Raw genomic sequence first — 12,214 nt, 5'->3', positions numbered from 1 at the left:
GTACACTGTAGCTGTCTTCAGACACTCCAGAAGAGGGCGTCAGATCTTGTTACGGATGGTTATGAGCCACCATGTGGTTGCTGGGATTTGAACTCGGGACCTTTGGAAGAGCAGTCGGGTGCTCTTACCCACTGAGCCATCTCACCAGCCTGAAAAACCAGTTTTCTAGTGGTCTATACTGCCGAGTAGCAGATGAATAGGGCACAAAAGGTTCTTTTTATCTACTCTACTGCCACCGCATATCTGACTTCAATCACCACGTGACTGACACTACACCATCCATTCAATCTTATGAGCCACAGGGATTTGTTTCAAGTCCTGGCTTTCATTTTCCTGGAAAACTTGTGTTTACTTTGTGTTCTCAGTATTAAGTTAGTGAAAATAGTATCTGCCACCCATGACATTTAGGCAGTGTTTTAAATGCTTTTTCACATTCTCTTTAAAAACCTACCCTAGGGGATGGACCTGGAGCATAGTTAGAGAGTGCTTGCCTAGCACTGGCAAACCCTTGCCTAGCATTGGCAAACCCTTGCCTAGCATTGGCAAACCCTTGGGCTCAGTACCCACCACCGTATAAACCAGGTGTGGTAGAATGTACCTGTCACCATGGTACTCAGCGGATGACAGCAGGGAGACCAGAGGTCATCAGGGAGATCAGAGGTCATCAGGGAGATCAGAGGTCTTCCTCAGCAAGTTCAAAGCTAGTCTGGATTACCTTAGACTCTGTCTCCAAAAAAATGTCTTTATAAAAACTATCCAGCACACAGTAGGCAGGGTCAAGTGGACTTCTATGAATTCCAGGCCAGCTTAGTTTACATAGTGAGTTCTAAGTCAGCCAGAAATACATAGTGACACCTTGTCTCAAAAAAGTAAAAATATAATTTCATTGCTATTTCTGGCTAGACAAAACGGGCAGATTAAATCAGTACCAATTAAACACAAACTGTTCATTCATAGCTGTAAATTTAGTACGAGCTGTGTCCTAAAGCTTTAACTTCCTTGCTTTCCCTTGTTTTATTGCACATCTTACTTTGTGAGTCCACAGAAGCCGTTGGTTCAGTAAATGATCCCAGGAAACACTGGTTGAACACTTAGGAAGTACCACAGGAAAAGGCAGGTACCAGCACTGAGTGAATTCAGTGAGCAGGTTCAATGAGCTCTGGGCACCTCTGGGAGACCAACTGTACTTGTTACTTTTCTCATTGCTTTGATCAAAATAGTTGACAAGAAGGAACTTAGGGGAGGAAGGGTTTATTTGATTTATAATTTGAGAGGATGTAGAGAATTCCATAGTGGAGGATGTGTTGCAGCAGGAGTGGAAGGCAAGGCAGAGGGTCACATTGCATCCACATTCAGAAAGCAGAGAAGTGAGATTTCAAGGCCCGCCCCCAGTCACTCCCTTCCTCTGGTAAGACTCCTCCTCCTAAGAGCCCCCACGGTCTTTCCAAATAGCACCAGAGACCAAGTGTTCAAAGGCATGAGCCTATGGAGGACATTTCACATTCAGCCCACAACTCTGAGGAAAGCTGCCTCTTGGCTTTCCCCCTCAGGCAAGGATTTTGGGTCACCTCTCCACCAACCCCTGCTATGGAAGCAATGGAACCTTTGAGGGCTGAGTGGCATAGTGCCCTTAGTGGCTGAAACACCATTTCATTCATTTTTGCATGTTGGTTACTTTTGTGAGTTTGAATTATGTTATCATCTAACTGTATATTCCTAACAATCATATTGCACCAAGTACATATAACATGTAGATTGGGTGAATACAATAGTCTCAATAGCAAAGAACCAATAAGACCAGAATCTTGAAAAAAAAAAGTTCATCTTCTTTGATTTAAAATTCTAAGCATGATGTAACAACCTCTTTAATGTAATAGAAATGTTTTTCGGTCAGGATGCTGGGTGTTCATTTATCCTAAATGGATATAGATTGATGACTTTTGTATGTAAAGTAAGCTCAGCTGTATAGGACAAGGAAGTACTGTTTTAAAACATGCATGTATATTAAACTCTGTCTCTTTTTTTGTTTTGTTTTTGTTTTTGTTTTTTGTTTTGCTTTGTTATTGTTGTTGTTGTTGTTGTTGTTGTTTGATTTGAGTTTCAAGACAGGGTTTCTCTGTGTAACAGCCCTGCCTGTCTGTCCTGGAATTCTCTCTGTAAACAGGACTGGCCTTGAAGTCACAGATATCTGCCTGGCTCTGCCTCCCGTGTGCTGGGATTAACTTTGTTCAACTCAATACTTACTTGTTATTTTAAGAGTGCAGCAGGATAGCTCAGTCATTGAGGTAATTACCATACATACATGTGTCCCCAGATTGATCCCTAGCATTCACTCATGGGCTGAGGGAGAGGATGGGGTCCTGTGAAATGCAAACAATAAGCCAGCATCAACTTGCATGCTTAACCCAAGGTCCAACCTACTTGATACCTGGAAGTTAGAGCAATGCCCGAGTTTTAGCAAATTGTTCAGCCTAGCTGTCAGCGCCCCGTGTGACATCACTCACTCCTGAGAAATGTAACATACCTATATAATTGGTTAAAGCTTCATTGTTACACAGTTATATTCGATCCACAACTTAAACAATGGTGCCTGCTTCCATAACTACATTTTTTTGGTGATTTGAGTCAATCTTACAGGAGCTTAGAAGCAGCTATTTAATACTTTTACAAAATGCAAATCTCAAATGTTCATGTCTTTCGGGTTGCTCGGAGTGTGGCTGACTGCACTTTCAAAAATTGTATGTTATACAATATAATTAGTTACTTGGGAAAATAGTCACTCAGCACACGCATGAAGCATAGGGACCACATGGTAGACACTCACTCGGCAGTAGAAGAGCTGGGGCCTGACACATGAGCAGATATAAGGAGTGGGGATGCAATTTGGTTGATAGGGTGCATGCCTAGCAAGCATGCAGCCCTGTGTTCCATCCCCATATAAACAAGGCAGGGTGGTCTGTAATCCCAGCACTAGGAACATGGGGGCAGGAGAAGGAGTGGCTTGGCTACACGGTGAGTCTGAGGCCAACCTAGGATACATGAGAGAGAGAGAGAGAGAGAGAGAGAGAGAGAGAGAGAGAGAGAGAGAGAGAGAACAAATAATGACGTTGTAACCAAGGCCACATAACACCTCCAAGAAAAGTTGAATGTAATTGACATGAACCTGTAAGCTAAAGAGCTGGGCATGTGCCTGGTGAAAATCCAGAATACTTCCTGAAGACTTGACCTTGACAGCAGTCACTTGGTTTTCCAGGCAAGAAGACTGAGCATGTGCTTGGGCATTGGGTGGGTACCGGTGCAGGTACATGTGTCAGAGTACTCACTCTTCCTGCAACCTCTGACAGCTTCTACTCCTCTATTCTAGATATCGATGAATGTGCGACTAGCAAAGCAGTCTGCCCTTCCAATCGAAGATGCGTGAACACATTTGGAAGCTACTACTGCAAATGTCACATTGGTTTTGAACTGAAATATATAGGTCGCCGATATGATTGTGTAGGTAAGATCCAGTGGCCTTTTTCCCCCTTGCCTCCAAGCCTACAGGCTTTCTCTACAGGCATTTTTTATATTCATTCAATCTACTATACTGACCAGCTGGACAACACACACACACACACACACACACACACACAAAGGGGAAAAAAGCATTAATATTATGTTTCTGGCATTTAGGTAACTCCAGTGAGAATATTTATGAAGCCAAATCCATAGTGATGGAAACAAATAAATATAACACTATCATGGAGGCAAATATCTTGAGGTTACTTATGTGAGGGTTTTTTTTTTTTAAAGATTTATTCATTGTTATATATAAGTACACTGTAGCTGTTTTCAGACACACCAGAAGAGGGCATCAGATCTCATTACAGATGGTTGTGAGCCACCATGTGGTTGCTGGGATTTGAACTCAAGACCTTCCAAAGAGCAGTCAGTTCTCTTAACCACTGAGTCATCTCTCCAGCCCGGTTTGTTTTTTTGTTGTTGTTGTTGTTGTTGTTGTTGTTCTTAATGTAATGAGTTTTTATTTAGTTTATATGTCTGGTTCTATCTCTAACTACACACCTATGTATGGAAGCAATAAAGAGGTATTTATATTTACTCCAAGATTAAGAAGAGCTCAGTGGTCTGCTCCTGACATCTTTCATTGGATTGGCTTTACAAAAATGCATGAAGGATACTTGGAGAGGACTTACAACCACAAGGACCTAGATTTGCATCCAAGCACACAAGTAACAAGCAAAGACTCTTAGAGGACACCTGAACCCCAGGTCTAGAGAAGAGGAACAGGAGAATCCCTGGGGGTCTGCTGGCTTCCAGCCTACCTAAGAACACAGGAGTCCCTAGGAGAGACTTTGCCTCAAGAAGGATAGGCAGAGTCATAAAAAAGGAGACTCTTCTTGCCTCTGCTGTAGACATAGGCACACACATCAATTTTTAAAGGAAGATTATATGAAGGGGAGCATGTTCTTTCCCTTCTGCTTTCAGCCCTTTTGTAGTTCAAGCGTCAAATAACATCACTGTGCTAATACTGCTATTAGTCAGCTATTAGTCTCATCTTAAAACATTTTCATCTCTTAGTGAAGGAATTGCAGGCCTCGAAGAGCTTGTGAGATCAGATATACATACCCATTGCCCTTGATAGACTGTCCTACAGTGAAGAGAAATTTGGGCTGCCTCTAACTCTTTATTCGTTGGCATAACTTAGGTGACAAAGGTATGCACATGGCATGGAAAGCTAACTGTTGGAGAAAATATCATTCTTTCAATCCTGTACTTAGGACTTCTTAGGACATGTCTTGTATCATCATGTTGGGACAACACCCCATTGCTGGTTTTTGAATCATCTTGGGAGACCTTCACAGCTATTCCCTCAAATTTTCTTAGATATGAACACTACCCTAACTAGGCACACAAAAGTCATGCTCAGCATAAGCTTAGAGCCCATCCTGTCCTGTCAATCCAGCCAGCTGGGCAATCAAATGACAGCAGTGCAATGTTGCCCAGATCCTTGCCACTATGAGGACGTTCCTCTCCACAAGAGATTGGGAATGCACACAGCTTCCCAAGAAAGCAAATCTCTGATGTACTAACAGCGGTAATACTAGCATCAGAGAGCTTTTTGTGACTGAATTCAAAACAATACACTGGTTTGTGTGCTTATATCTACAAAAGCATAGACAGGGCATAGGCTGGAGAGTAGAGCGCTTGAAGCTCCCACCTGAGTGGAACCTGGCCAATTTTCCACCTCTATATCCAGCAGACGAGCTCAAACCAGCCTGACCCTTTCCCCTGACAGGTTCTGAACAAAATGCCTGTGCCTGTGAATTCAGACAATGGCAGCGGTTCCTGGCTGATCTTGTCTTTTGTTTGTGAGGAGTTTTGAGCCAAAATTAGAATTTATTTTCTGATATTGTTCCTTATTTTCAGATTACATGGATAAAATTCAAACCAATCCAAAATTTAGCATTTATTTTCTGATACTGTTATTTAGTTCCCAATTATGTGGATGTAAGGGAAAAGGAGAAACTCCAAACACCACAGCTGATTTCAATCACATTAATAATGAGCAAGCAGTGAAGTTGCACTGGGGGAGGTGAGCTGCAGGCACCCTCCCTACATACCAGGCAGGCGCCAGGCAAAGCCAGGGCTCTTGGCCAAAGGGCCTTAGGTTTTGAACACCTCTCTGCTCTTAGGCAGCACTTAGTTTGCTGAAGTGTTGAGTAGTTGGCCTTGAAGTTGCTCAGGTGAAAAGGCTACTCCTTCAGCAAGCCCTTTATCATAAAGTTGTTCACTGGAATGTTCCCCCTTTTCAGATATAAATGAGTGTGCTCTGAATACCCATACGTGCAGCCCCCATGCCAATTGCCTCAATACCCAAGGATCCTTCAAGTGCAAATGCAAGCAGGGATATAGGGGCAATGGTCTGCAGTGTTCTGGTAAGTAGCATTTGGTTATGACAGTTTTGCTATCTGCCTCCCACAAAGCACTCCTTCCAGATAGCGTTCTTTCATGTGTGTGTGAGTGTGTGTGTGTGTGTGTGTGCACGCGCGCCTCAGCCTTGTATCTTTCCCTGGTTGTGTTTATATTTCTGGTACTCACAAAAGTCATAGGCAGGCACAAAACTGAAAGATTTCAAGCTAGGATGCTAATTGAGTTAGTAGAGTGCCTAACATATTCAAACCCTGGTCCCCTGTATCAAATAAACTAGGTATGGTAATCCCAGTACTTGTAAGAGATGGAAACAAGAGGTTTAAACATTCAAGGTTATCCTCCAATACATAGTGACTTTGAGCCTAGCCAGTGATATATAAGACCCTGTCTCAAAAACAAACAAGCAAAAACCCTAGGGTAGGGGGACAAACAAACAAGGGCATAGTTCTTATTTTTCTGGTCATAACACTTTCAACAGGACTTTTTCCAGAAAAGCAACCAAGATAAGGTAGGATGTGCTAGACATTACTTCTTGTCATCCTAAAGTCCTCATTCTCTCTCTCTCTCTCTCTCTCTCTCTCTCTCTCTCTCTCTCTCTCTCTCTGACTCTTTAATCTTTAATGGTAGTGATTTTAAACTATAAATGTATAAGCCTGACATACAACTAGAAAATCTACTGTTAACTTAGAACAACAGGAAAAGTGATTTCCCATGAGTACCATGTCTGAGGCAATGTTTTCTTTCTTTCTTTCTTTCTTTCTTTCTTTCTTTCTTTCTTTCTTTCTTTCTTTCTTTCTTTCTTTCTTTCTTTCTTTTTTAAATTTTATTTTTCGAGACAGGGTTTCTCTGTGTAGCCCTGGCTGTCCTGGAACTCACCCTGTAGACCAGGCTGGCCTCGAATTCAGAAATACGCCTGCCTCTGCCTCCCAAGTGCTGGGATTAAAGGCATGCGCCACCACACCTGGCAAGGCAATGTTTTCTTACTTGGGGAAGGATCCAAGCTGACAGAGGCTCCACCAGCTTATGACACTTGGTTATTAATCCAAGCCCTTGTGATTGTTCACAGCCTGGAAAGAAACATAGACAAATTAGATAGCAGCTTGTATTACTTCAGTTTGGGAGTGGCAGATTTTAAGGACCAAAATAATAATGATGGTGGTAGTAGTAGTAATGGTGGTGGTGGGTGGTGGTGGTATAAATGAACACTGGAAAACCTAGATAGTTCTGGAATTCCTGCCAGGTCAAGTTATCTATGCTTACAGTACAGGGCACCCCCCCTGGTAAACAGAGTCCTATAGTGTTTACAGTCAAGCAGTCAACATGGTGAACTGCACCTGTGTTCCCAACACTTCGAGAGTTAGGAGGATAAGGACTTCAAGGTCATCTTTGACTGCATAGTGAGTTCAGCCTGGGTTACGAGATACTGTCTCATGTCCCCAAAGACCAAGAATAGTAGTAATAATGATAATGATTATCCTTCCTTTATTTAACCCTGGTTCATTTTGACTAGACTTGTCTTTGTTGTGTTGTGTCCTGTTTTTGGTTGGTTGGTTGGTTGGTTTTGATATTATTATTATTACTTTGTGTTGAGGGGGAGAAGTGTTGTGGGTATGCATGATGTGGGACTGTACATACCACAGCGTGCATGTAGAGGTCAGAGGAAACTTTTCGAGCCAGTCACCATGGTTATGTAGTAAGCACTTCTAATGAACTGAGCAATCTCCCGGCCCTGTTGGTTTGTTGTTTGAAGCAACATCTTGAAACGTAGTCCTGGGCTGCCTGATACTCACTCTGTGGCCCAGGATAACCTTGATCTGACTACTCTCCTGACCCGTCTTTCTGAGCGCTGGGATCACGGGGATGTGCTGCCCTACCTGCTCTAGAATTGTTTACTGCCCTGTCTCATGTAATCTCTATGCCCTTCAGCACAGGTCTCATAAGTATGACAATAAATCATAGGCTGACTTGCCTCACATCCTATGACCTCATTCAGGCAAGTCTCCTGATGACACACAGACTATCTATCGCCTAGCTTTTACAAAACTAAACACTATGCACCATGATAAGCACTCAACCGCACACACAGTATCCAAGTGGGCTGTTGGTGAGTCTAGAAGTCAGATGCCATAAAGCACTGCCAAACAAACTGGCAGCATTTATTTTGAAGAAAAACAATGATATCATAAACTGTGCCTGGAACATTTTTTTAAAGAAATGTGAAACAAAAGTGGCCCCTCTAAAGAAGACTAACACCAGTGGGTAGAAGTTACAGTCTTCTGCAGAGCTAACTAGATAGTTTCGTGGAGCAGGGACTCGTCCAGAGTAGTAATGACATAGGCATGGATCAGTGCCCAGAGGGCATTTGAGATACCCAGGTTCTGGGTCCCAGAACAAAGTATTCGATACCGTGCAGGTAGGGAAATGGCTTACTGGGTAAAGTACTTTTCTTACAATCATAAAGATTTACATGTAGATCCCCAACATCCATGAAAAGATCAGGAAGGCATGCTTGGTTGTCTACCTACAAACCCAGTACTTGGAAAGTGGCGAAAGATCCCTAGATCCCTAGATCAAGCTGGCTAGCCAGACGAGCTGAATTGGTGAGCTCTAGGTTCCAGTGAGAGACTCTGCCCCAATAGATGAAGTGGACAGCAACTGAAGAAAGCACCTGATATTGACCTCTAGCCTCCATGTGTACCCACACCTGTACTTCCACACATAAAAACATGAATGCACACATTCGCAGACACTTCATGCACACACTCATTTAAAAACAAAAACAAAAACAAAAACAAAAGGATTTGAATCCCAAACAGAGCTCGTGATAGTCCTGTGGTAGACCCTTGTAATAGGTCATCAGTTCAGAGTACCTAAAAGTCCCCCAATTCCAAGAAGGCAAAATGGAGCATGCCATGCAGATTCCTAGGTCCTGGCTAATACAGGGCTGTAAACTCTCCATGCCTTGTGACCTTAGGGTATTGTCGACAATGCTGCCCAGACCCTTCAGGTGCAGTTAGAGATGGGAAATTAGTGCCTCTAGGAAACACCCTCAGCCAATGGAGATCTTGGAGTCTATAAATAAACAGCATCTTTTGTCTCCCCTTTTTTGTGACTCACTGTCCCCCTTCCCACATTCTGCCTTCTGGAATCCTTCACCAAATCCTTCTTTTGGGATTTGCTCAAGGTAACTCAGACGAAGATGAACACATCTCGGAGTAGCTTGTCATGGGGTTAAAGTGACATAAGTCGAAAACTTCATTCTGTTGGTCACACAATAGATGCCCAGTAAAGTCTGCAGTGGTTAGTTTTGTTCTAAGTGCCATCTCAACCCTCTGGTGAGGGCCAGCAAGCACACTGCAGAATACTATAAACATAATTTTAAAATGTTGTGCATGAAAAGTAGAAGTCTTCCAAAAATATGTGTTTCTTTAGAAGAGGTGTTTCTCACCTCTACATGACCACTCTCCTCACCTCCAGGGCTAAGAATTGAAGAAATTAGAAATGATAACTGCCTAGAGGGTCCACAGATGTAGTTCATTTGGCAGAGTATTTGCCTAGCATGCATAAGGTCCTGGGTTCTAAGGACTGGGGAAATAGAAGCAGAATGTTAAGGTGTATGCTGCATGGCTATCCTTAGCTACATGGTGGGTTTGAGATCACCCTGGACTCCAAGCGGTTCTGTCTGACAGAGAGAGGGAAAGGGAGAGAGGGGAGAGAGAGGAGGGGGAGAAAGAGGGGGAGAAAGGGAGAGATAGAGGGAGAGGGGAGAGGGAGAGGGAAGAAGGAGAGGGAGAGAGGGAGGGGAGGGGGAGGGGGAGGGAGAGGGAGGATGCAGGATGCAGAATGCTTAATTGGAGAAAAACCATTGGGCTGGAGAGATGGCTCAGCGGTTAAGAGCACTGACTGCTCTTCTTGGAGGTCCTGAGTTCAAATCCCGGCAACCACATGGTGGCTCATAACTATATGCAATGGGGATCTGATGGCCTCTTCTGGTATGTCTGAAGACAGCAACAATGTACTCACATGAAATAAATAAATAAAATTTAAAAAAAAGAAACAGGCAAAATTTAGAAAAAAGAAAAAACATTGTTTGCAGCCCATTTTCTATATTGAAGCCCAGTGTTTTAAAATTATAAGTCTCACATCAAAACAAACATTTCTTGTGTCAAAGAAACTTCTGTGGTTTGTTGTTGTTGTTGTTGTTGTTATTGTTGTTCTTTGGGGTTTTGTTTTGTCTTTTTGGTTTTTTGTTTGTTTTTGTTTGTTTATTTCTTTCTTTTTGTTTTTTTTTTTGTTTTTGCATCTAGGAGCAAAGCTTCTAGAATAAGATTACCTTAGCTTGACCCCCCAGCTCCTTGACTAAGTACTTGTGGACTGAGAACAAGTATTGATTTTCCAATGCCTCCGTTTCCACATGTGCAAAAATAGGAATCGCAGCACCAGTCCCTTAGTATCATTTAGTATTGAGTGAAAGAATCCTTACAGAATAAACAGATGTCCACAGACAGGGCTTACTCCCAGCCCAGAATATACTAAAATCATGTTTATTTCTCAGGTTGATTTTGGAGGGGTTCTGTTTATTTCATTTTGTAGTTTGGGGACAGGATCCCATGGATCCCCAGTTGGCCTTGAACCTCCGGTATAGCTGAGGATCATACTGAACTTCTGAAGCTCCTGTTTCTTACCTCCTGATGGCTTAGATTCTAGCCATGTGCCACAATGTATTCAGTGCTGGGGATCAACGACCCAGCTCTGTGCATGTGAGGCAAGCTCACCACCAAGTGAGCTACATGCACAACCCTGGCTCTAAAGACTAGTACTTTTAATATTTAAATTTATGCTTATTACTTGTCTGTGCATGATAGGTGGGCGGGGGGGGGGCTGTACACATGCCCTGGTGCAAGTGTGGCAGTCAGAGAACACTGACCCCACAAAGTGTTCTCTCCACTTGTACTTTTGTGGGTTCTGGGGCTCAAAGTCAGATTGCCGAGCTTGTGAGGCAAGAGTTTTTATTCCACCTTGCTGGCCCTGATATGTTTTGTAAATCACTTATGGGCTCAAGAGACAACTCAGTGGGTAAAGTGCTTGCCATACAAGCATAAGGATCTGAGTTCGAATCCCCAGAACTCTAACTAAATCCAGAAACGATAGCAATATCAGTACTATGGTGAGATAGGAAAGGGGAACAAGAGGATCCCCAGAAACTCTCAGGCCAGCTAGCTTTGCATATGCAGTGACAAACAGGGTGGAAGGAGAGGACCAACACCTGAGATTCTACTCCAACCTCCACACACATGGTGGTATTCTTGTGCCAACACTCATCCCCGAACATGCATGTACACACCACACACACACACACACACACACACACACACACAAACACACACAGACACACAGATGTTTTTAAAAAACCAAAAAATTTAAAAACAGTAATAACTTATTTTTTAACATCAGTTTGATTTCCTCATAAAATACCAACATATATCCTTGAATCATAGCTCTCAAGGACTGTGAGTCACTCTAGAGAAAAGTAACTGTTAAACCTTAAAGCAGAAGTGAGTCCATTACAGAAATGGTAGAAAATAGAAAGAAAATAGAAGGTATTCCTCTGTACGCCTTTCAAGTCCTTACTCTGCTACTAACTAGCTAAGTGACCTTAAGCAAATTCTTTTACACTAGCATTTCCTTACTACCAAAATCTAACTCTGGCCTTCCCTTGGCTCTCCTTATAATCTCCATTGAAAGTATTCAGGTGGGCTGGAGTCAGAGGTTAAGAGCACTGACTGCTCTTCCCGGAGGTCCGGAGTTCAAATCCCAGCAACCACATGGTGGCTCACAACCATCTGCAATGAGATCGGATGCCCTCTTCTGGTGTGTCTGAAGATAGCTACAGTGTACTTACATGTAATAAAGAAAGAAAGAAAGAAATCTTTTTTTAAAAAGTATTCAGGTAAGACACAGAGTGTAGCACAGAAGACAGCCAGTGTCTCTCTCAGAGTAACAGGAAGCACTATCAGGGCCTTACCTGGGGCAGTGACCAAAAGGGTATCGGATGGGGAAAATGCTCTCACAGGGTCAGAGTGGATAACACGCAAAAGGACCAATTAGGTTGACTAGCATGTCAAGGTAAGGGATGTGCTTTCTACAAAAGTCTCTGGGACAGTATGAAAATGCCATAATGAAAGTCCATTAGTAGCCGGGCATGGTGGCGCACGCCTTTAATCCCAGCACTTGGGAGGCAGAGGCAGGCGGATTTCTGAGTTCGAGGCCAGCCTGGTCTACA

The 12,214-nt window shown here is 43.0% G+C and overlaps 1 protein-coding gene across 1 annotated transcript in view; it reads left to right on the top strand.

Annotated features, from left to right (window-relative positions):
- Nucleotides 1-12,214, top strand: part of Egfl6 (EGF like domain multiple 6) — a 61,645-nt gene that overhangs the window by 31,200 nt on the left and 18,231 nt on the right. Inside the window, exons 5-6 of the mRNA XM_021188832.2 lie at nt 3,365-3,499; nt 5,814-5,936. Of these exons, the coding sequence (XP_021044491.1) occupies nt 3,365-3,499; nt 5,814-5,936 (258 nt within the window). The remainder of the gene's footprint in view (nt 1-3,364; nt 3,500-5,813; nt 5,937-12,214) is intronic.

Source organism: Mus pahari, chromosome X (assembly GCF_900095145.1).
Source record: "Mus pahari chromosome X, PAHARI_EIJ_v1.1, whole genome shotgun sequence".
NCBI lineage: Eukaryota > Metazoa > Chordata > Mammalia > Rodentia > Muridae > Mus > Mus pahari.
The sequence above is the reverse complement of the archived record's forward strand: the minus strand, read 5'-3'. Positions and strand labels throughout refer to the sequence as shown.